The following is a 26,180-nucleotide window of genomic DNA, read 5'->3' as shown; positions in this document are numbered from 1 at the left end:
ACAAGTTCTTTCAGTAATAAACTTGTCTTGTTAGGCAGTTTTCTAAAAAAAAAAAAAAAAGTTACAATCGACACAGTGGCTTTTGAGCGGCTCACTTGGCTCTGTTAAATTCAAGGCAGAGAAATCAGCTCAGAAGGTTATAGCAACACTATTTTTGGATTCCAAATGGGTAATCTTTATATATATAATTTTTTTAAGGACATAGGACAATCATGGAGGCTTATTATAAAGAAATGTCTAAGAAAATTGAAAGCTACAGTACTGAGAAAAAAGCCAGCAAAGTTGCACCAAAGGAATTTTTTTTTTCCACCTTGACAAGGTGCCTGCTCATTCTATGAGGGTAACAAGGACTTTCCCACAAGAGTTTCATTGGGAAACTTTACCCTACCTAAACTATGCTCTTGATTTTGTCTTCTTTTGTTTCCCAAACTCAAAGAACATTTCAAAGGAACACAGTATGAGTCCCTCAAGGATGCCAAAACTATTGTTTTGATGTGATTCAAATTGAAAAGTACAGAATTCTTTGAAGCACGGTTACAGAGATGGAAGCAATGCCTTCAGAAGCATATAGACCTAAATGAAGGCTATGTCAAGAAACAGCTTCTCATTTGATATTTTTGTTCAATAAATGTTTCTATGACTTTATAGCAATAATTTAAGTTATTAAATGATTAGAGACCTAATTATTTAAATTTAAATTCTTAACCTAAGATTTAATGAATAAACAGAAATGAGTCCATTTTTTTAAAAAAAACATGAACAGTTTGTATTACCATGTCATTTATTTGGCCTTGGTGTCCAGGAAACTCTCTGACAACCTTCCTAGTTTCTATGTCCATGACACTTATGGAGAAGTCATCCAAGGCAAGTCCCAGAATGCCACTAGCAAGAGAAACGCACGAGTTGTAATAAACCAAAAAGTTCTGAGCTCAAGTTCACATGTACTTTACTTTTGTTGAATATATCTTTTGGGAAATTACATCAAGTTGTTGCTGTCGTTAAGTGCCATTGAGTCACAGAGACACTGTATAGGGTTTCCATGGAGTGGCTGGGGGGTTTGAACTGCCAACCTTGTTGTTGGCAGTCCAGTGCTTATCCTGCATCACCACACCAGGACTCTTATGTAATATAACATGCCATTTTTATTAAGAGAATCTGATTATTTCCTACTTAGAAATTATTTAATTTACTTAAATTAAGAACATTTACATAAAACATAAAGAAAAATATCTACCACTATCATTAAAAGGAAAATTGTTACCTGTCCCTATGTAGCAGCATCATATTTGGAGATGAATCAAGGCTCATAGAATGGATTAAAATTTTGTTTTTAAAGTTCCAGAATTTGAGTAAGCCTTCACTACCAGTTGTAATTGTCAACTGGTTTAATCCATCAACTGCAACACCTCTAACAGATCCTTTATGAGCTTTAAAGCAGATGTTAAAAGAAAAAAAAATCAAAATCAAATTGGCAGTGCCTGTTACATAAAAAATAATTTCTTCATCCAAACATGTAAGATCCCACTACTTATATATCCTAAAAGTTTATATTTGATCTCACTATTTGAGATAGCTTCCTAGTTATTATAAACTCAGGTAAATATACTAGAAAATCCATCAGATTGATACCATGAATAATATTCCAAATTACAGTTAAAATTTTCAGCTGAAAGCAAGAGAAGAAAATACAACTTTTAATCTGCACAATATCCACTTTTTTCTGATTCATTTGTGATTTTATTATTTTTGAGTACATGTCGTCCCAACTTCTAATGGCATGTTGTTTTGAAGACTTCATCATAACTTGGTTCTGACATTAGTTAAATAACTCTTCTTAAAATTTTTCATTAATAGCCTTTTATTATCAGTATTTTTATAAATTCGAACTTTGAACATCTGTGAGTGATCATCTGAAGTGTTATTTGTAAATTATGTACTGGAACATTATATGCAATTCATATTACTTTAAAAAAACCAACTGTTGTTAAGAGTGATAGGGTGTAACTTGAATACATAGTAAGTCAGGGACTACCTGTATTCCAACATGATGCTTGTAACTATGATAGGAAAAACTGCCATACACAGTTGAAGATAACTTATTTACAATTTTAACACTAAATCCCAACTCTTAAGAATTTAATATGCCTTTTTTTTGTTTTTGGTATCTTATCTAGACATTTAAAAAAGTAAAGCCACATCAATACCTTGCTCCTTGCCAAAAGTTCCTCGATGTATACCAGACTGCATGTTATATACATCTACAGTTCCTGATGAGAGTCCAATTACAGCAAAGTTGCCACAAGAAGTAATATCCACTGCCTAGAAAAAAAAACACCTTAAACACAATGACACAGAAGAAAACAAACTAACATTTTTAATGCATGTCATGGTATTTTCTATGTACCTCATGCATTGCTTCATATTTTTTTAAACACTTAATTTATTAATATAATTTTATTTGGGTATAGAAGAAAAGTCTGCTTGATCCGTCTTCTTAAGAAGTAACTAGATTATTTTCCATAAAACATAAAAGTTAACTTAATTGAAACATACAAAGTTAAGAATTATGCTGGACTTAGAATTTCAATTTATTCATCAAAGTACTAAAGTCAAAGCATTCCACAGCTCAATTTCTCTTTAGCTTACTTTTGTGATCTTTCTACAGTTGATACAGAGGAAAACATATCAAGTACAATGTACAATGAAAAAGGTCAAAAGCCCACAATATCTTAATAAACATAAATTGTTGTTATTAGGTGCAATCAAGTTGATATCTTAAAGCAACCTTATGCACAACAGAATGGAACACTGCCCAGTCCTAGGCCAACCTCAGTTATTGCTATGTTTGAGTCCACTGCTGCTGAGGTCTTTGAACTTCATCAGTAAGTAGTGTAAGTCCACTTCCTTTTCAGCAAGCAAGGTTGTATTACCTGCATATCACAGGTTTTTTAATGAGTGTTCCTCCTGATGCCATGTTTTGTTTATATAACCTGCTTCTCAGATTATGTACTCAGCATACAGACTGAATAAGTATGGTGAAAGAATACAACCCTGGCGCACAGCCTGGGTGAGGGAATAAATACTTAAAACGATGACTAGAAAACATTTAGCTTAGTCTGAACCTATGGAAAAAAGACATAAACCTACTGCCAATGAGTCCAATCTGACCCATAGAAACCCCACAGAACAGAGGAGAGCTGTGCTATAGGGTTTCTGAAGATGTAAAATCATTATGGAGGTAGACTGCCTGCCTCACCACATGTTTCTTTCATGGAGTTGTTGATGCAAACTACCAACCTTTCAGTCTGCAGTCCTAACCCACTGTGCTACTAGAGCTCCCTGGGGAAAAAAGATATTCACAAAAGAAAAGTTTGAGGCAGTAAGACTTATTAGTAAACACTGGCAATTCAAAGTTATATTAAAAAGGGGTTTGGACAGAATTCAATCAGAATTTCTAAGTTAAATATATGTTTCAAATGAGAGAAACATAGGATATAAGAGCTTTACAAATGGAGATCTACAACTCAAGAGATCTGGCCAAATCTTATTCCTATATAGAGGGGAAAAAGGGAGAGAGAGAGAACTTTAAGCTCACATTCATGAAGTACAGTACTGTAAGCAACACAATTCAGGTTAAAAGTATATTGATAACAATATACAATAGAATGAGTGTAAAATTAATGTTCTCCCATGTAAACTATCACATAATTCACAATAAAACATTTAAGAGAAAAAAAAAGTATATTGAAGCACTTAAATCATCTTCAAAGCATATGCTGAGTAATTCTGTTAATTAGAAAGTTAATGTAGCCAAAATATTACAGTTAAGCAAAGTTATACTATATTTTAAGAAATATGAAACTAAGAATTTACTGCAAATTGGTAAACTGAACACTATTAATGGGATAATTTTAAAATGTTAAACTATGTTTTCTCAATCACTACTGTAAGTACACTGGAGTGTAACAGGAATACTGTAAGTCAGGGCTACAGGAGAAAATGTGTCCTTATAAAACAGGTTCACTTACTGTTGCAGTTATGTCATCTGTCTTCAATTCTTTTGGCTTGAGAAAATAAGTGCCGATTGTAGATCTCTGATAGTTCCAGGTTGAACAAGATAGCTTACCTTGATGGCAAGCAATGATACCATCCCACTCACTCTCACGAGCTTCCTCTAAAACAAAATCACAAATCAACTTGCTTTTCATTTCCTCATTCATTAACCTATTATTTATTGAGCATCTACTATGATATGTTATCTCAGGCACCAGGGATACAATGAAAAAAAACCAAACCATCCCTGATAGCAAGTGAGCTTCCAATCTGAGGAGAGATAATATTACAATAAATATGGTAGTATCTCAAAAGAACTCTCTGGAAGAGTTTTACTACAATATTTCAGGAAAGTGTTAAATGGCTCTTTGGAAGAAGGGGTAAAACAAATAGAAATTAATCAAGGTGCCAATTATAAACTGAACAAAAATTATTAGCTAGTTAAAAGTATTTTCTTGGGACAGGTGGGCAAAGGGCAAGACAATTGAGACATTACAAAAAATGCATTGAAAGCTATGTTAAGGAGAAGACACTTTTCAACAAGAAGACACTGAAAGATTTCAAGCAGATGAGTAACATTATCAGACGTACAAAGATCACTCAGGCTCTAAGCAAGCAAACAGAATAAGAGTGAGGTCAAGGTTAAAATGCCAGTGATAAGGTTGTTACAGTAATCTTGAAAAAGAAATGGTGCCTGCAAGTTACTTCCTTTAATAGTTTTCAATCTACAAACACACCATCTATGTACATTTTTCTTAAAATCACTTCAGTGATGACAGAATAAAACAATGGCAATAAAATCAAAGCTAGTTAACTCTACGTTAAGTGCTGTCGAGTTGGTTCCGACCCTTAATGACCCTGTAGAGGCTTTTCCAAGGAGCAACTGGTGAGCATGAACCACCAACCTTACAGTTCAAACTGACTTTGCAGTCTAGCACATTAACCCACAGCACCATACCGGGACTCCAAATAGAGAAAAGTAAGCCCTGAAACTATTAGACAGAAAACAAATTTATTTTATAAACTACTCATTTCTCAAAAGATTATCATGTGCTTGGGTTTCTTTATAGTTTGGAGGAAAAGAAGTAATACCTAAGGAACAAATGACAGAACAGAGCACAACAAAACACAATATGAACTTACTCACCTGATGCAAACTTTGTTATGGGTGGAAGTCTCACTGACATGGTATTCTGAAGTCCTTTCCGTTTCACTCTCTTTTTGTTTATTAATCCTAGGGGTTTGAGGAAAGAGTAAATCCTTCTTAATGAAAATTGTACGAAAAAGAAAAGTTACTCATTACAGAACAATAAAGTGCAAGATAGTACTATTTAAGAAAGTAATAAAAAAAAGATTTTATTCACTAATATTATAAAATCTTTGGTGAAGCTTAGCCTATATACTTGAATAAGAAAAGAAATGAGGTATAAATATTTACAAAAAGAGGTAAATTTTTCATTATTTGCAAATAATAGACTGCAATATAGACACATGTCCATCAACTAAAAAATGTTACTAGTTCCATTGGGGGCAGATACAGCATAAAAAAATCATTACGTTCCCTACACTGCAGTATTAAAAAACAGAAAATAACACAAATCGTATATTCAGAATAATAATTATGTATTTATCAGTATAATGCTACCAGATAGTCTAAAGTATGTAGGATCAGTATTAAGAAAACGAAAATACTTCACTGAAGACCACAAAAAAACAACTCAAATGAGTGTATTATCATATTTCTAAATGAGAAGATTGTTAAAGATACCATATCTAATTCCAAGGTTAATTATTTTGGATTTTAAGAAAAAAACCCCAAAATAAATAACTGAACAGATAAGCTTTTGTTGTTACGAGTTGTCAAGTTGGTACCAATTCATAACAACCTTATGTATAACAGAACGAAACACTTCTTGGTTCTGCACCAATCTCACAATTGTTTCTACATTTGAGCTGCTGCCATTGTGCCAATTCATCTCATTGGGGTCGTCTTCTTTGCTACCCTCCACTTTACCAAGCATGATGCCCTCTTGATATTATGTCCGAAGTATGAGAGACAAAGTCAGGCCAACATGGCTTCTAAGGACATTTCTGCTGTACTTCTTCCAACACAGATCAGTTTCTTCTTTTGGCAGTCCATGGTACCTTTAATATTTCTCTCCAACACCTTAACTCAATTGCTCCAATTCTTTGATGGTCTTCCTTATTCATTGTCCAACTTTCACATTCATATAAGGCTACTGAAAATACCATGGCTTGGGTCTGGCACAACTAAAGTCCTCAAACTGACATCTTTGCCCTTCAACACTTTTAAGAGGTCTTTTGCAGATTTATCAAATGTGATATGTCATTTAATTTCTTGACTGCTGCTTCCATGAGTGTTGATAGTTAATTCAAACAAAATGAAGTCTTTGACAACTTCAAACATTTCTCCAATTATCTTGAGACCATTTATTGGTCCAGTGGTGAGATTTTTTTTCTTTGCATTGAGGGACAACCCACATCAAAGGTTGTGGTCTTTGATCTTCATCAGTAGTATTTTGAGTCCTCTTGGCTTTCAGCAAGCAAGGTTGTATCAACTGCATATTTCAGGTTGCTAATGAATCTTCCCTCTATCCTAATGCCATGCTTTTCTGCTGGGGACAGCATACACAGACCCTGGGTTGATCAGTGGCAGCCCCATTAAACCACCTCTGAATATTATCAGTTTAACCCAGATGCTCTCCTTCCTCCTGAAAGTATATAGGAATATTAAGAACAATGTAGCATTTTAGGTATAGATAAATGAAGCCAGGTGCCTGAGATCTTGCTCACAAACGAAAGTTTGCAAAGTGTACAGAGACAGCTTGGCTCCTTTCAGGAACCTTGCTTTATGTTAAGTATCCTTAAGAAACCGCACGTTGCTACTCTAGATCATTTAAGCCTAAAAGTTAATATATAACAGCTTGATTGAACCTTTTTTCTGTAAAAATAAAAATGTTAGATTGTTAAGAAAAACTATGAAAATATCTTAAAAGTTGTTCTGTGAATCATTATGTCCTATTTTGAATGATTAATCACATTTCAGTTCCGTATCCTGTCTTAATCACATCCTCCCTTTGTGACATCTTCCCTGAGTGAATTACATCCTTCCTTTGTAACAAATCCCTCCCTAAAAAAGAGAATAAAAGGCTGAGGTACAGTGAATTCTGCAATGCAATGCTGTGCAATGCTAGGCAATATGTTTGCAGATCTGTCTACCTGCCAGCTAGCATCATATCTATGTGTCTGTCTTTTTTGTGTATATTTCATCTCTCTCTTTCTCTATCCCTTTTGCCACCAGATCTCCCTTCTTCGTGACACCCACACTTCCTTGTCGAGGCTGGAACCCGACATAGGACCTCGACACTTTTCTTCATATAATTCAGCTTCCTGGATTATTTGTTCAGCATATAAAACTGAATAAGTATGGTGAAAGAATATAACTGGCACACACCTTTCTTGATTTTAAACCATTCACTGTCCCCTTGTTTTGTTCAAACAATTGTCTCTTGGTCTACATACAGATTTCTCATGAGAACAATTAAGTGTTGTGGAATATTCATTCTCTGCAGTGTTGTGCATAGCTTGTCACAATCCACACAATCAAAAGCCTCTGTGGAATCATTAAAACACAGGTGAACATCTTTCTGGTATTCTCTGCTTTCGTCCAAGATCCATCTGAATCAACAATGATATCTCACAATCCACCTCTGAATCCAGCTTAAACTCTGGTAGCTTCCTGTCAATGAACTGCTGCAGCTATTTTTGAATTATCTCTAGCAAAATTTTACTTCCATGTGATACTGATGATATTGTCTGATGATTTCACAAATCTGTGGGGTCACCTCTCTTTGGAATAGGCATAAATATGGATCTCTTCTAATCAGTAGGCCAGATAGCTGTCTTCTAAATATTCTGGCATAGATGAGTGCCTCTAGTGATGCCTCTACTTGTCAAAAGATATGTTTGTATTCCATCAATTCCCAGAGCCTTGTTTTTTGCCAATACTGCAATGCATCCTGAACGTCTTCCTTCAGTTTCCTTGATTCTTGTTCTTATGCTATCTCTTAAACAGCTGAACATCAACCATTTCTTTTTTGTAGAGTGACTCTGTGCATTCTTTTCATCTTCTGATGTTTTCTGCATCATTCAATATTTTTCTCATAGAATCCTTCACTACTACAAGATAAAAATTGTATTTTCCCCACAGTTCTTTCAGCTTGATAAATGCTGACACGTTCTTCCCTTTTGGTTTTCTAACTCCAGATCTTTGCACACTTCATGTCTTCTTGAGCTGTCCTTTGAAAATTTCCATTTGCTTAAACATCTCTACACCTGCAAGAAAACTTCAGTCTCTTCTGAAATCCCTTTTGGTCTTTTACTTCTTTCATCTACTTATTGACATTTTGCTTTCTTCCTGTATGACGTTCTTGATGTTATCCCACAACTCTTCTGATCTTCAGTCATTATAGTCTAATGCATCAAATCTATTCTTGAGATGATCTCTAAATTCAAGTGGGACATATCCAAAGTCATATTTTGGCTATCGTGGAATTAATTTTTTTTCAGCTTCAGCCTGAACCTGCATATGAGCATTTGATGGTCTGTTCCACAGTTTGCCCCTGGCCTTGTTTTGGCTGATGATATGGAGTTTTTCCAGTCTCTTTGCACAGTTATAGTTAATTTGATTTCTATGTATCCCATCTGATGAGGTCCAAGTGTTTAACAGTCTTTTATGTTGTTTAAAAATGGTATTTGCAATGAAGAAGTCATCAGTCTAGCAAAATTCTATTACGGGATCTCCAGCATCATTTCTATCACCAAGGCCATATTTTCCAATTACTGATCCTTCCTCTTTGTTTTCTACCTTTGAATCCCAATTACCAGTAATTATCAATATATCTTGATTGCATGTTAGATCAATTTCAAACTGAAGAAGTTGGCAGAACTCTTCAATTTCATCATTTACTGGTTTTCATGGTTGTTGGGTAAATACGCTTAATAATTGTATTAACTCATCTTCCTTGTAGGCATAAGGATATTATCCTATCACAGACAGTATTATATTTCAAGATAGCTCTTGAAATTTTGTTTTATAATATTATCAATGCAACAGGAGTCCTCTTGAATTGTCATGCCAGGCATAGTAAACTGTGTGACTGTCAAATTAAACATGGCCAATACCAGTTCATTTCTCACTAAGGTTATCAAACTTTTTGAGTTCCATTTCAATTTTGACAACTTCCAATTTTCCTAGATTCATATTTCATAATACATTTCATGTTTCAATTACTAATGGCTGTTTACAGGTGTTTCTACTAATTTTGAGTTGTGTTCCATCAGTAAATGAAGGTCCCTTAAACTTTACTCCATTCATGTCATCGAGGTCAACTCTACTTTAAGGAGGCAGCTCATCCCCAGTAGTATTCTGAATGCCTTCCAACCTGAGGTGCTCATATAGCTGACAATATTCCAGCACTATATCTGACAATATTCTGGTGGTGTTTTTCATCATGTTTTAATATTCAATAGTCTGGTGCTGACAGTGTTCCCCTTCTATGTACAGGTTTTCAGTGAAAAACATTCAGTAGTCCATCTTTGCATCCTAGTCAGTTTTAGTCTGGAAGCTCAGCTAAAACCTGTCCACCATGGGTGACTCTACTGTTATTTAAAATACTGGTGACATAGCTTCCAGAATCACAGCAACAAGCAAACCACCCCAGTATGACAAACTGACAGAGGAGTAGTGGAATAGATAAGCTAGCCACTTAATGCCGCAGATTGCTCAAATTAGATCAACATCAGTGTCTTTGGATGGCAACCGTTTTCAGCACACAAAATGTCTATCTGTGTTCAATAATCCGATTACTGAACCTCAAATGATACAATAGCGATTTGGAATCTCAATACTAAATATACACTTTTTTAATTTCAACCAAATTTCATCTGAAATTTAGTGGTGAAACTTCAAGTGTTACATAGACTCTTAAAATGTTTCTTTAGTGATTAACAGCTTTTCACACCCATCTTTTAAAGAACTTACCATGTCCCAAGCTTTTATTAAATTTTTCATGTATCGTAGAAAATGACTGAAGAGTTCCATCTTGACCTGTTGATATATACAGAAAATTCCTAATCAAGCTTCCCCAACACAGTCATCTGAATCACAGAACTTATAAAATTAGATTACGTTAAGAAGCTCTCAAGTTATAATTTAGGACCATTTAAAGGGAGAGCCAGAAGCTACTTCATTAGAATACTCAAATGGGCATAAAATGCCATCTACTCATAAGAAGATAAATTGGAGTACTAAGAGTTTTTAACAGAGTTACCAGTGGAAGAGGTGAAGACCACATTTTCAGCATCTGACCACTGTTTCTGAGGACTTGTCAATGTCCTCTATTGACATACTTGTCAAGACATAGAGTGACATACTTGTTTAGAGTGACTTGGTATGTCACTCTATTGACATACTTGGTATGTCACTCATCCCTACTGTTTCCTGAAGTAGCCAAAAATAATTGCCTCAGTTTTATACAGATTACTCAAAGGAACATTAGAATCTGAAATGGCACAAATATCAAATCTAATGAAATATTGAGTGCCAAGCATACAATAACTAGTTGCTGGAATAAACTAACAGTATAAAAGAGAAAACTCACTTGCACTAAGAATCTGCTGTCCATTTTGTCCGTAATATCTGATTTTGGTAAGAGGAGCACTATGACCCATTCTAAATCTCAGCAGCCGACCTTCACCTACAGGACCATCAAATATCCATATCTGCCAAGAAATAAAAATATTAAGTACTTCTATAATGTGCTATCTACAAGTGGGGGAGCAGGGAGGGTTGGGGTGATAATGGTGGTTTAATAAGGTGCCACTTTTTTCTCATTTTGTCACCACTTTTTGCTTCACCTATACCAATACTGCATCCTGTATGTCTTTCATCTTCTAGGTTCAAGGCTGATACATTAAAGCACAGGATAGGTCATATAGTCCAGTAAGGTGATAACAACAATAACTCCTACCCTGAGAGCATTGTCAGCACCATTTGTGATAAGAAGTGGCTCTCTATGGAGAAATGTCAGTCCGGCGATTGCTGTAGAATGTGCATTTCTCATTTGATTGATTAATTTTTTGTCTTCTAGATCCCAGAGTCCAATATGGCCACATGGGCTTCCAGCTGCCATTACTGGATGACCATCTGTTATTAAAATAAAAATAACACTTGAAAAAGAAGTTCCAACTGAATTGACTGCGACGCATGCAGACCCCATAAGCAATCCTAAATAACAAAACTTAACAATTCTCTCCACCATATTAACTCAAAAATATAAAATTAAAACACTAAGGAGGTATGTAGATGATATACTCGAGTTCTCTAGTTATATTCCTCTGGCACCGTCTACTCCAGTATTTCATTTATTTGTTAGATAAAAGAGAACATTTACTAAGAAAATGTCTATAACCTTCAAAGCAATGCATTTTAAATGCTCTTTACTAAAAAAGTTAAGTTTACCTGTGCGAAATGAAATTGAAGTAATAGGTCCCCAGTCTTGACGAAATGTCATTAATGTTTCATCAAACTTAATATTGTGAATGATAACCTGACCCGACACAAGACCCACTGCAACAACATCCACAGCTGGTGCCTGAAAATTGAATTGTTACAATTATTTTCTTAATAAAAACAGTTTTAATAATCCTGATGGTATGTGTCAATAACCAAGTGCTATCAAACAAAATAATGGAATTGTCTCCTAAGGACGGCAAAAACAAATATTACCATCTGACATACTTTAATTGGTATTTAGCATGAAAGTATTAACAACTGATTTTCCCAAGTTACTTCCCAGTTGCAGACCTGCCAGTCTCCATCCCTTTTCTAGCGTGACACATTAATAATAAATAAAGTTAATGTGTGAAATCACTACAGATCACTGACTGGCAAAGAAAGAAAAAGGGGACAATTTTGAAAAGCATATGTTGTTAAGTTGGTTCTAACTCAACAGCAACCCTGTATAGGGTTTCCGAGGAACCACTGGTGAGTTTGAATCGCCAGTTTTGTGATTCAAATGACCTTGTAGTCCAGTGCTTCATCCCACAACACCACACCTGGAGTCCGGCAACTTTATAAAATAGAATTAGGTTAAATACTTAATGATTTTCCATTAAGATACTAAAGTATATCAAAACTGTGTAGAAAGCAGGGGATATGAAAACAAATACGCTCTTTGCCCTCGACTAATCATCTGACACCTTTGGGATATTCTGGATAAGGGAAAGCTGAGTATGGTAGATGGTAATGAGAAAAGACATGGAATGCATATAAATGGGCCAGTGTGAGGCAATGGATACTCAGAAGTACAAGGATATATTGGCTTCATGTGTCATTATTGTTTTTGCTAAAGGCCATTGAGTTGATTCCAACTCATAGCGACCCTGTAGAGGGTTTCTGAGGAGCAACCAGTGGGTTTGAGCCACTGACGTTATCGTTTGCTGTCCAGTGCTTATGCCAAATTCTCTGCATATTTACAGCTTTTTCAAACTCATGAAAATCAAAAACAGTTCTTTTTTGGAAGAGTGCAGTGTTAAACCAAACAATGGGATATTGTTCCCATTATTTCAACCCACAATCTCAACACACTGACAAATTTCTCTTGTAAGCCCTACACTCTCTGTTGCTCTGTTGGACAACTCATGTCCATTAAGTGTGTAAGGGACTGGATGGATTACACACAAGTTTCATAACAACCACAGATCTAGTGCCTAATTCCAAGCACTATGATTTCCACATGTTTATAGGAAAAGGTATTACTTCTTTTCAATTACATTTCAAAACATTATTTCTTCAGACTATCAGTTATACAGATAAATTATGTTACGTATTATTTTGTATTTGTTGTTGTTGTTAAGTACCGTCGAGTCTTTAGTCTAAAAATATGTTTGACTAGAAGAACCTACTACTAATTCCATTTCCTCTTTGACGTAACAGAAAAATACAGACCTGCTGAAGAGCTGTCACTCCAACTTTCCATCCTGGAAATGTATATAGAAGTTTACTATAAGAAGAAAAATAATTAAAGGCTCTTAACTACATATTATAAGTAAAATAATAACGTTGTTAGAGTTCACTGAGTCGGTTTTGACTCAGAGCAACTCTATATACGGTTTCTGATGCTGTAAAATTTTTGTGTAAGCAGAAAGTCTCATCTTTCTCCTGAGGAGGGGCTGATAGTTTTGATCTGCTGACTTCATGGTTAACAATGCTTATTCTATATAGTGCCACCAGAGCTCCAAAATAAAAATTGTTGTTTTTAAGTGCCATCAAGTCACTTTTGACTCATAGTGACCCTGTATAGGGTTTCCAAGGAGCAGATGATGGGTTTATTTATTAAGTACTTTCTGTGTCAGACCTTTATTTTAAGCATATGCATTCAATTTATTTAATATTCAAAATCCCACAAGACAGGTATTACTACCACAACTTTCCAAATTTAAAAACTTAGGCAGAAATGGAGAATAATCAGGCTAAGGTCACATGATTCATAAGTGGTAGGGTCTAGACATAGAAGAACTTGCCTGCAAGGCCAGCAGTTTAAACTCATTCCTCAGAAACCCTACACAGGGTCAGTATGAATAGGTACCAACTTGATGATACTTAACAACAGCAACAAGGGCCCAACTGGCCAATTCCAGATGCCAAGCTGTTGTTGATTATCATGGTATGCCACATCTTTAGGAAATTATATATCCAAGTAGGAAAACAAAATACATGATTAAAAAGCATAGCATTGTACTTTAATAATTATAATAAAGGGTTCAGATATCTTTACTCATTGGACTTACTATTTATCATATATGACTTGATTCTGAAATTAAAGACAGCATCATTATTGCTATAGTTTTGTGACATACGATTGCGACTCTTAAGTGCTGTCAAGTTGGTTCTGACTCAAAGTGACACTGTATAAAGTTTTCGAAGCTATAAATCTTTGTGAGAGCAGAAATCCTACTCTTTCTCCTGTGTTGTAGCTGGTGGGCTTGAAATGCTGACCTTATCCTACAGAGTCACTTCCCTTATATTATGGTGGTGGTGATTGTCTGATGCCGGTTCCAACTCATAGTGACCCTGTATAGGGATTCACAGGCTGTAAATCTTTCCCAGAATAGAAAGCCTCATTTTCCTAACATGGAGTGGCTTGTAGACTTGCAGGAAGTAGTCCAACTTGTAATCCGGAATGCTACCAGGACCCCTGGCTTATATTATAAACTACATCAAGAACTTAAACGCCTCATTTCTCACAACAATGTTACTAGAAACATTATAAAAGGGAATACATTATTTACATAATTATAATACTAATAACCACTGAACCTCTAACTGCAAGGTCACCAGTTCAAACCCACCAGCTTCTCCTTGCAAAAATCCTACACAGGATCATTATTAGCTACAACTGACTTGACAATACTTAATAACAACAACAATCATATATTATAAAACTATGATATAACAATAATGATGCTGTCTTGAAGTTCAGAATCAAGTCATATGATAAATAGTATAAGCCCAGTAAGCAAAATTATCTGAAATCTTTATGACAAAGTATCAAACACTTTATAATGATAAATATAAAATCATTTATTAAGTTTAAAAAATGGACACATGCAGTCCGCTCAATGACTATCCAAGGGATACTCAATGTAAATACCACGTAAAGAACTAAAGCAGTTAACTTTAAGGACAGAGACAGTATCTCACACATTTACAATCCCTAAGCCAGGCACAGAGTAGGTAGCCAATGATATCTGTTAAACTGAACTGAAACACTGATTTAAAACTATGAACCCAAAGCCTTTGATAATCTTATTTTCCCTTCTAAAATGCAGGGGTTTGGGAAAGGGCAATCTAGATGGTACATTATTTTTTTGGTTTGTTTTCTTGGTGTTGGTGGTTGTGTGTTGTAGAGTCAGTTCCAACTCATGATAACCTTGTATAGGGTTTTCAAGGCTGCTAATCTATACGAGAGCTGAAAAATCTCATCTTTCCCCACAGAACCACTGGTAGTTTCAAACTGTTGACCGTAAGATTAGTAGCCCAACTCACAGCCACTACACTACCAAAGCTGAACTCTCATCTTTTTCTCTAGACAATGTTCACATACAGGTACAAAAACTCGAAATCAGTTGTCTAACCCTCTAGCTATAACAATAATAGCAAATATTCATTATGTTTGTAGTTGATGATTAAAGCATTTACCCCAAAAATCATTTTCCAAAATGCTAGTGCTACATTAGCACTAATTTGTTTTGCCTATCCTTTCGTTTTTAGGTTAAGAAAAACTAGGAGTTGTTTGTTTAGTTATAATCACATAATTACTATATTCTGAAGGCTTTCATGTGAATTAACTAGACTTATCTACAATTGGAGTTCCTGGGTGGTGCAAACAGTTAACACACTCATCTGCTAATTAAAAGGTTCATGGTTTGAGTCCACCCAGAGGTACCTTACAAGAAAAGCTGGGAGATCTACTTCTGAAAACTCAGTCTTTGAATGTCCTGTACAGCACAGTTCTACTCTGTCACAAATGGGGTCACCATTAGTCGAAAGTGAATCAATGACAAATGGGTTTGGTTCTGATGTATGTGTATTCTTCATTGCTACTGGGAACTTCAAATAAATATATAAATATAAAATCTCTCAGTGAGACCAAAAGACTTAAACATGCAATAGGAAGCAATAGATGAGGATAAGGTATAACTACTTATATGAGGGAAATATATTTATTTATTTTATTTTCTAAATAAAGTGCTTACTTGGATTTTATATTCCACAACTGTAGGCTTCCTTGTTCACTGCCAAGAAGTATTTTATTTAGATAAGTACTTGGATGCAAAATGGCAGAAATCTTAAATACTGATTCATCAAAAGTCAACTGCAGGTACTCTTCTACAAAAGTGAAAGTTATAACATGTAATTATTTCTTATAAAATAGTTCAGAATATTGTTCATATACCCACACATTTATCAATTAAGTCCATCATATCAAATTTGTTGTTACGTGCCGTGGAGTCAGTTCCGACTCATAGCGACACTATATAGGGTTTCCAAGGAACAACTGGTGGATTTGAACTGCCAACCTTGCAATTCACACAGAAACTGCATCATACCAAAAAGTTACATATTAATATAAATTAAAAGCCATATGCTAATCCTTTAATTGATATTAAAATTCCTTGAGGAATTAAAAAAAAAATTCTTCAACTTGTAAATCGAATTTTGACTGTTAAAAGTTCTTCTAAAAGTTCCAGTATAAATGCTATTAAAAACTTAATTCACTTTTCAATTGGATTACATGAAAGAAAAATAAGGATGTAAAAAACAGAATCCTAAAGGGTCAGCTTTTGCTCCAAGTGAAATGCTTACATTGAGCTTCTCCAGGGAGTGAAAAGCCAAATACTAGGAAAGCTTAACAAGCCATTCAAGGATATAGAGTAAGAGGCTGACTTCAATGAAACTATGAACAGTGTTTCCAACAGATTCCCAAAGAATCTCTAATAGGAGAGGAACATAACTTATAACCCTACGGAATCAGGGAAGGCATAGACAGTTGTCACTTGCTACAAGATTAAAAGATTCATTGAAATCTTACATGTTATCTTTGAAATTCCTATGTGTGAATTTTTTCTACTTCATAGTTCATCCACGATTAAAACAATCTGCTCCAAAATCTCCTAATAAATTGAGTATTAAAAGAAGATATACTTTATTTAACCTTTGATTTTACATACTGTCTGGCATATTGCTGTATACCCTTAGAGGCATGTATATCCAGTTCAACAAACAGATATGAGTGAAAATTATACAAACTTTAAATGTATTTTTTAAAATTCCTCTCTCTAGTGTAATTAGCAGTTGTATTCAAAGTCTCTATAGATTAGCTCCGAGCAGACAGTGGTTCAATGGGCTGGCAGCAGCAGCATTACCAATCTACTGGACTTAAAGACCTGTATTTTGTAACCTTATAAAAGGCCATTTAACATCCACCCACACAGGGAACATATTTGGAATTCTGTTCACTATACTTGAACAAAGACAAAACAAGGCAAAGAGTGACTACATGGAGTAGATCCTGGAAGGGCAGCCTCTTACTAAAAATAAAATTACAGAATCAAACATGAGAAAATCAGGAGGTGATAAAACCTAAAAAAAAACGTAAAATGGATTTAAAATAAATTAAAAGCTTTCATTCATGCTATGCCCACAGCCTGTTACTTAGGAAAACTGGGGATGTTCTGGTAATAAGCTCTAAGATCCATAGTTCCATAAACATAGTTCAGTGCCATAAACACATCCCAGTGAATGGACAGTAAAAGGACATTTTTAATACTGACTCATATTCTTAGAAAAAGGCTGTATATTTTATAGATTACAGAATTTTCAAGTTTACAATGACAATTTCCTTTATTATAAGTTGAAAATGCAAGTCAAGAATCACTAAGGTATAAGCATGTACCAACATTCACTCCAAAGAGCAATGTCACCAAACTAGAGAGAACTGCAATGGAAATATATCAGTTGAGATAAACACATCAAACAGGTAGGTAGCTCAATTAGCTGAGTAAAATTGCTCACCTACTCCCTAAAACCTTTTTCTCCTCATATACATCAAAGATTCTCTCCAAAAATCCCTTTTTTAAAGCTTTGTATTTGAAACTTCTGGTATAATGTTCACACAAATTATACTGTCCCAATATAAAACAAAATACTTAATTCTTACCTTCTGAATATATGTGCCAAATAATAAGAACGCTATTGGTATCAACAGAGATAATGTGATCCCCAAAGGGCTGCAAAAGATGGATTTCTGCCTTATGACCCACAAAGGTATGAACTACCTACAAATGAAAGATAAAGAGTCTTATATTAGTACCTGTTCACCATATATTATCAGTCAAAATAACCAACAGCATGTTGACTCTATAGATGCCAGTACTAATAAATGCAATCACCTTTTGATTACTAAAGGTTTGACTAATAGCAAGACCTGTTCACCTGTTCCATCAACCAGTTCAATAATAATCACATCTCCCCTACCTGTGCCACTTATACTCCTTTCTTGCCCCTTTCCCCTCAATGAGCTTTCAAAGTTTGCTCACCCCCCTAGGCCTTTTGCAAAGGAGCCCTGGTAACTCAGTGGTTAATATGAACAAATAACAAGGAATCAGGCATGTTCTTGGTATGGTGCTGTAAGATTAAGCACTGGATTGCTAACCACAAGGTCAGAGGTTCAAATCCACCAGTTACTCCTTGGAAACCCTATACTGGATCGCTTGCTATAAAAGTTGGAACCCACTTGACAACACTTAACAACAGGCCTGCTCCTTTAATCTCTGGGGCTTAGCCACCTCCCACCTACGGTTTTTAAGAAGGCATGTACACGCAGCCTATACCTTCACTCAGATCAGTCAACACAACTCCACAGAGCCTAGAGAAGTGGTCTGCTCTAGGAGACTAACCTCTACAGGTTGCCTTACTAACTGTTCTCCTGAGAGCTGGCTTCCAGATAAGATAGAAGGATGATGGGATACTTCTTCCATACACCTATCTGCTTTGAAGCAGAGACCATCAGCCATAGAGTAGCTGCATCTCTCCTTAATCAGTATAGCCCTTCTCCATGGATTCAGTTCTCCCCAGGCTCCGTAACACTATTTGTTCTCTTTGCTGTAAGGCTTTAGGAGTGGTAACAGCTTTGCATATTTGTAGTCTCTGATGCGTTCCCACTCTTACTTTGTTCCCCAACCATAACCACACCTGTCACAAAACACCATTCCTTCATTAAAATCTCCTCACTTGAACATCTTGTCTGTATTCTATCTCCTGCCGGGAGGGCTATGAACTGATTTTCTGATGTTTTTCTACTATATTGAAAAATCTATATAAAACAGTCCAAGGAAAACTGCAACACTTTGCTAAAACACTGACATTTTTCCAGAGTCTCTAAAAATCTGAACACTTCCATTTAAGAATTTCACAGATCCCACACCTTCCTCTGCCTTAAGTAATAATGAAGAAGGGCTCGGGAACAACCTTACTTCAAGTCCTGTATCAAGAACAGTGATAGCATCACTCGGTTAGCTAGGGACCCCACTGTCACTATCCCTTTCACTCTGGACCACTACAGTCGGGCCAACTTCCTAAACTGCTGGTCCCAGAACAAAGTTAGTAACTAAGTGGCAGATTTAGACTCCCAACAATCCTTCTTTAGCAGTGGAGAAAATAAGAAGAGTTTAGTTTTCTTCATATAAGTAGCAAATACCAGGAGCTTAGAAAAAAAGAGTTATGTGTTGAGTTGTTCAAAAGGAAAACAATCCACATAAAGCAGTGGTATAAACAGGAATCTGGCAGGAAGCTTTTTAAAAGGCCATGCCCAAGTCCTACCAAACCAAATCTACAATGTTAAAAGTTTCAAAGACAGAACCTGACTGGGCATGTAATTCTGACATCTATCCCCAGTAAAGAAAAGGGACCTTAAACTAAAGTTTTTACCTACACCTTGTTTATAATTTGATAAAAGCAATGTTCTTTCTATACAGAACATCGAATATACATACATAAAAACAGTACTCGGTAGATTTTAAGTGTGTCCCAAATGAAAGCAACATTAAAAGTTCCTCCATTATCATGACAATCAACTACTAACTGCATAAAACAAACAAACTAAAATAGTCTGTGATACAAACCTCTTTATTACGCGCAAATGCAGAGAAAACCTTCCCATATGCAGCAAAGACTAGCCTCCCATCAGCTGCCATACAGCAGATATCCTGTGGAACAGAATTACCTAGAAGAAATGAAATACAAAAATAAACAAGGATTCTTAGGACCTTGGGACAAAATAGCAATATGTAGAAAACATTTTCCATGGCTATAATTTTTTTAAAAGAAGATACAAATAAAAGCCGAGAATCAAGAGTATATAACGTTGATCTCAATGTTATTTAAATTTTCATTTAGTTCAAAATCTTTTCATTTCTCTTGAGATTTCTTTGACCCATGTGTAACTGTGTTACTCAGAAGAGTTATTTAATCCCCAAATATCTTGGGATTTTCTGGGTATCTCTCTGTTACTGATTTCTAAGACAATACTACTGTATTCTAAGAGTACACCTTGTACAATTTTTTTTTTTAATTTGTTAAGGTGTTTTATAAGGAGATCTGATAGTGTAGTGGTTACATGCTGAGCTGCTAACCTGAAGGTCAGCAGTTTGAAACTACCATTCTGGGAGAAAAAAGATGAGGTTGTCTGTTTGCATAAGGAAAATAGCCTCAGAAACCCTATTCAGACTCACTGTGAGTCAGAACCGACTCCAAGACGCATAACCACCACTACCAATTTTATGGCCTTGAATGCGGCCTTAGTTCTGTGTGAGCTGGTTCAGTTCAATTATACCATTACTGATCTCATATACCAGCAGTAAATGGACTGCGAACCACAAGGTCCAAGGTTCAAGCCTGCTACCACTCTGCAGGAGTAAAATGAGACTTGGAAACTCTACACAGGATCACCATGAGCCAGAACTGAATGATGACACTTAACATCAGCAAAAATAATAACTATCAGACTGAGAATATGAAATCACGTCTACCTTCCCTAGAAGAATAAATATGCAGTATTTTCAGACATAAAAAAATCCTAAAGAAATTAAGCTTTTTGAAGTTACTTGGAAGTTACCTCACATTAATACATAAAACTCTGGCAGATATTTATCCAGCCTTTACATGAATACCTTCAGTGCCAACTACAGAGAAAATCTTAAAAAAATATATCTAAAAAACGAAATCTAACTTTCCTTTGGATCAGTCCAAACTAACTGCATATGGTATTCTGAATGTTAACTCTTAAAGTAGTTAAAGTCAATGAATATAGTTCCCACTTAGTTGTCTTCAAGGTAAATATGCCCATCACCTCTAGTCATTTCTTACATAATTTCTTTATTCTTCTCTCAGTATATTAGTCAATTTTTTTTAAAATTTCCCTTGAAATTAAAAGATAAACGGACTTAAACATTCTTCACATTGTATTTTCAATTTGTTGTTAAGTGCTGCCTAGTTGGTTTCGATTCACAGCAATCCTATGTAGGAGTTCCAAGGAGAAGCTGTTAGGTTTGAATTGTGAACTTGTAGTTCACATTCCACTGATGATCCTACAGCGCCACATCAGGATTTGGTCGTTGTAATAGTTTTATAGGTTTATTATTCACTCTGTATTCAACTCATCTTACAGTGCCTTTCTCCTGCCTTCTAAACTTCTAAAACTGTGAGTTTGTTAGAAGTACACACTGGACTCTTTAGATGTCTGTTTCTCTCACAACAATCACATATGACTGCAGTGGGTGAAACTTAGCAGAATATTAGAACAATTACAGAGACTCAATGTGGCTTACTACAAGGCACTATTCATTTCAATGCTAAAATAGTAACTATAAAGTGACAGATAACACTTAAACCAAGTAACTGAAACTTTCACTGTCAGGAAAAAGGCAAACCAGTAGCATATGCCTACTAATGTAGTGTATTGAGAACTCAGAATCCATTTTGTGTCATTCCTGACAAAACAGCACAACCAAAATCAAACATCTAAAAAACACAAATTGAATGATATTCTCAAAAAGAACTAGTCTGTATTCTTCAAAAATGTCAAACTTATAAAAGACAAAGTCTGAAGAACTGTTGCAGATTAAAGGAGACTATTAAACACAACACATGACCTTGGATTTTCTTGTACTATAAAGAGTATTAGGGAGCACAGTGACTCCATAGGAAAAGCACTGGACTGCGAACCACCAAATTGGCAATTTGAAATCACAAGCTGCTCTATGGTAGAAGAGGCTTGCTGCTTCTGTGAAGATTTTAAAAGCCTTGTAAACCCTACACAGGGTTACTATAAGTCGGAACCAAGTGGATGGTACTTAATAATAAAGCATATTACTGGGGCAATTCAAATCCTGGTGTGGTGCTGTAGGATAAAGCACTGGAATGCAAGGTCAGTTTGAATGCCCAAGGTCAGTAGTTCAAACTCATCAACTACTCCTCACCAATCCTATACAAGGTCACTATAAGTTGGAATCAACTCAATGGCACTTAACAACAACTGAGACAATTGACAATATCCAAATAATTTCCTGGTGTGGCACTGTAGGATCAGCACTATACTGTGAACCACAAGGTCAGCAGCTCAAACCCACCAGCTTCTCCTTAGAAACCCTACACAGGGTCGCTATGAGTCAGAATCAACTCGACAGCACTTAACAATAACAACAAATAGTTTAGAGAGTAAAGAACTGCATCAATGTCAAAACCCTGATTTTGATAAATTTTCTATACTTACAGGACGAATGTCCTTGCCTTTGGAAGACATTCACTGGAATACTTGGGGGCAATGGGGCATTAGGTCTGCAACTTACTAAAAACTGGTTCAGATAAAAACTATTGTGTGTTTGTATAACGAGTGGCAGGAAGAAAGAAGCAAATGCATTAAAGTGTTTAACATTTAGGGAATCTGGGTAAGCAATATAAAGGAATTATTTCTACTCTTACAACTTTGCTGTAAATCTTAAATTTATGTAAAAATAAACCATTTTTTAAAAAGGAAAAGAAACTAAAAAAGAGTAAATTCTGAATAAATTCCACTTACTTACTGCGACTAGACTAAGTTTCTGAACCTGTTTAAAAAAAAAAAAAAAAGATTAAGTAAAAGCAATAAAACTTAATGCTTAAATATAAGATTAAATCTTATACATATCAGTCATAGCAATATTAGTCATACTGTTTTTTCCTTTAAAAAAAAACAAACAAAACAACCCACAATTCACCCTAATTTTCATTATAAGGAAAGCTTGTATTTTCAAATTGCTTCATCAGTAATGGTAATATCATGGGAAGCAAGCTTCTTCTGTAAAGACCAGATACATGAAGAGGCTTCAAAAAGTTCGTGAAAAAACTCCAATTTTCCAAACTTTTTGAAGCCCCCTAGTAGTAAATGCTCAATAAATGTTAGCTGCTATAAACAATCAATTGAATGGCACCAATCAATGTACAACTTGTCTAGCTTCCCCTCCCTAAAGAAAACAGTTATCTGTAGGAAGCTTGGTTCAAGACGGTGTAAATAGCCTTGACTATGATACAGAAAACTTGTGAACCACACTTATTAGTGCCCTTTTTCTACTCCCAAGTTAGTTCTAATTTCAAACATCACAGCCCAGTATACTGAGTGGATTCTAGCCATGTATACAGAGCCTTTGGAAACATAAATTTAAAAATGCACTAGTGCTAAAACTGGAGTTCTGGTGTGGTCCTATAGGATAAGCACGGGACTGCTTAAATGCAAGGTCAGCGTTCAAACCCGCCCGTCAGTCACTATGAGTATAACCAACTCGATGGCAATTAACACATAACAGTGCTAAAATGGGAGGGGCCTGTAAAAACACCTTTGCTTTAATAACTAAATGTCAATGCAAAGATACATAAACTGTTACAAGTAAATACATGCATGCACGTATCAGGAAGACAATGTGCTAAAAATAAGATTTCAAGAGCTCTTTAAGTAAGACTATTATACAACAAACTGGGCTGCTAATCTCAAGGACAGCAGTTCAAATCTACCAGCTGCTCCAGGGGAGATAGATGAGGCTTTCTGCTCCCATAAAGATTTACAGCCTTGGAAACTTAATACAGGTTCCCTAGAAGTCAGAACCGACTCCATCACACACAACCACCAGCTACTACCACCACTGTTTAGTGAAAAACCAAATCAACAAAACCAAAAGTTAGCAAGGACTTGTTGTTGTTGTTAAGTACCGCTGAGTCGGTTCCAACCCATAGCGACCTTGAACAGGGTTTCCGAGGATGTAAATCTTTACAGGAGCAGAACACCTCAACTTTCTCCCGTGAAGCAGTTGGTAGTTTCGAACTATTGACCTAGGACTAAGTGGGGATAATGTCAATAATAAATACTCCCACACGTTAATCAATTCCACCCAACCTCTCTCTATTAGGAAACCAGGCTTCGGGAAAATTAACTGCTTTCCACTGCCAACCCCCCTTTATTCTTTTATGAACTCAATTCTCTCAACTCTCATGGTATTTTCAATAGCCTCATATGGATGTGAAAGCTGGACAGTGAATAAGGAAGATCGTAGAAGAATTGATGCCTTTGAGTTGTGGTGTTGGAGGAGAATACTGAAAGTGCCATGGACTGCCAAAAGAACCAATAGATGTTTTGGACGAAGTGCAGCCAGAGTGCTCCTTGGAGGCCAGGATGGCTAAACTTTGTCTCTCATACTTTGGACATATTGTCCGGAGGAAACAGTTGCTGGAGAAGGATGTCATGTTTGGTAAGGTCAGAGAAAAAGAGAAAGACCCCTAACGAGATGGATTGGCCAGGTGGCATCGTTGATGGACTCAAGTGTGGCGGCGGTGGTGAGCTTGGCCCAGGATCGGGCATTGTTTCATTCTGCTGTGCATGGGGCCGCTATGAGTTGGTTCGGACTCCATGGCACCTGACAACAAGAACAACAACAACCCATTTGATATTCACAATCCTACAAGGAAGACAGTTAAACTAAGGTTGTTAAGTGCCTCGATGTCCGTTCCCACTCACAGGGACCCTGTATATAGGGCTTACTTAACAAAAAAAGTGCTTAACACCGGCTGCTTTCATCACACTCCTCCTTCATCAAGCATTTTTACTCTCTTCCAGAGCTTACATTCTCTTTAAAGGAAACAAGTAAACATTTTCAACCACTGATGAAATATTAAAGAAAACCCAACAATTTCATGAAGCTGCACTTTGCAATTAACTTAATTGTTCTAAGATTTAGTTTCTTAGTGTATACGTATTTAATGGTGTGTAGCCCTGTAAGATAAGCACTGGACTGCTAACCACAAGGTATACGGTTCAAATCTACCCCAGCCCCTCCTCAGACATGCTATACAGGGTCTCTATGAGTCAGAACTGACTCGATGGTAATTAGCATCAACAACAACGAAACAGTGATGCCTACTTAAAATTGCCGCAAGACTTAAAGTGGCATCGTGCCAAACAATCAATATAGATATAAAAAAAAAATTCTCAAGGGAAGTTTAGAGAAATAAATTGTATTACTATCAAATGTGGAGTTTCCTAAACGATAATTAATCTCGTCCTCCCCAGTTCTCTCAAGCATTTAGTCTAAATTTCTAACCCAGTTTGTGTATGAAACAGCACTAATTCTCTTTCTTTATGAACGAGAGGAAAATGGGACTTCGCTTAATGTTTACAACTTCAAGGGAAGGATGGTAACAAACATGTTGTTGTTGTTGTTATGTGCCGTGGATTCGGTTCCGCCTCACAGCGACCCTGCACAGGGTTTCCAAGGATGTAAACCTTTACGGGAGCAGAAAGCCTCAACTTTCTCCCGCGGAACAGCTGGTAGTTTCGAACTGCTGACCCTAAGGCTAGCAGCCCGATTCGTAACCACTATGCTACCAGAGCTCCATAACAAACATACTGAAAGAATATATGCCGTAAACGGAAATGTTCTATCTCCTTCACCTGGGGAGAAAGAGGAGGCTTTCTGCTCCTGTAAAGGTGTACAGCCTTGGAAACCCTATACAGGGTGGCTGAGTCGGAACCGACGCTTAACAACATTCCCTTATAAGCTGCCTCCGAAAGACTTTAAGATCAGCACGTGGATGAGATGGGAAAGTCTAACAGGCAGGAAAGGAAGCCCTATGCAAGTGGGAGGAGAAGAGAGCCGAAATGCCCCAGATCGAGTTGGAAGACGAGCGCGGGCGAAGGAAGGAGTCACTCACGTCGTAGGTGTGGAAGCTCTTGCCCACACAAGTCGTCACATAGAACCGGCGCTTCAGTGAGCTAAACCGAACCACGTGTGGAATGTCGTTGCTGAAAAGCCCCAAGGCCCGAAACCCTGCGAAGAGCGCACTGGCCGTGCGGCCTCCCAAATCCCGCTCCATCGCTCCAGTAATCTCGGCTCCTTTCGGATCGGAAGATAAACCACACAGTGCTGAGAACCCTTCAGTAGGTCTCGTGGCTGAATTC

The 26,180-nt window shown here is 36.3% G+C and overlaps 1 protein-coding gene across 1 annotated transcript in view; it reads right to left on the bottom strand.

Annotated features, from left to right (window-relative positions):
• Positions 1-26,095, bottom strand: part of WDR36 (WD repeat domain 36) — a 49,755-nt gene extending 23,660 nt beyond the window's left edge. Inside the window, exons 1-15 of the mRNA XM_006876759.1 lie at positions 25,934-26,095; positions 22,776-22,803; positions 19,822-19,922; positions 17,859-17,976; positions 15,895-16,027; positions 13,085-13,139; positions 11,597-11,729; positions 11,106-11,281; positions 10,737-10,857; positions 10,118-10,183; positions 5,201-5,287; positions 4,029-4,174; positions 2,205-2,319; positions 1,262-1,427; positions 774-882 (exon numbers count right to left, since the gene is read on the bottom strand). Coding sequence (XP_006876821.1) covers positions 774-882; positions 1,262-1,427; positions 2,205-2,319; positions 4,029-4,174; positions 5,201-5,287; positions 10,118-10,183; positions 10,737-10,857; positions 11,106-11,281; positions 11,597-11,729; positions 13,085-13,139; positions 15,895-16,027; positions 17,859-17,976; positions 19,822-19,922; positions 22,776-22,803; positions 25,934-26,095 — 1,716 coding nt within the window. The remainder of the gene's footprint in view (positions 1-773; positions 883-1,261; positions 1,428-2,204; positions 2,320-4,028; positions 4,175-5,200; positions 5,288-10,117; positions 10,184-10,736; positions 10,858-11,105; positions 11,282-11,596; positions 11,730-13,084; positions 13,140-15,894; positions 16,028-17,858; positions 17,977-19,821; positions 19,923-22,775; positions 22,804-25,933) is intronic.
• Positions 26,096-26,180: the final 85 nt, after the last annotated feature.

The sequence above is a fragment of the Chrysochloris asiatica genome, unplaced genomic scaffold (assembly GCF_000296735.1).
Source record: "Chrysochloris asiatica unplaced genomic scaffold, ChrAsi1.0 scaffold00411, whole genome shotgun sequence".
NCBI lineage: Eukaryota > Metazoa > Chordata > Mammalia > Afrosoricida > Chrysochloridae > Chrysochloris > Chrysochloris asiatica.
This window is presented reverse-complemented; position numbering and strand designations above follow the sequence as displayed.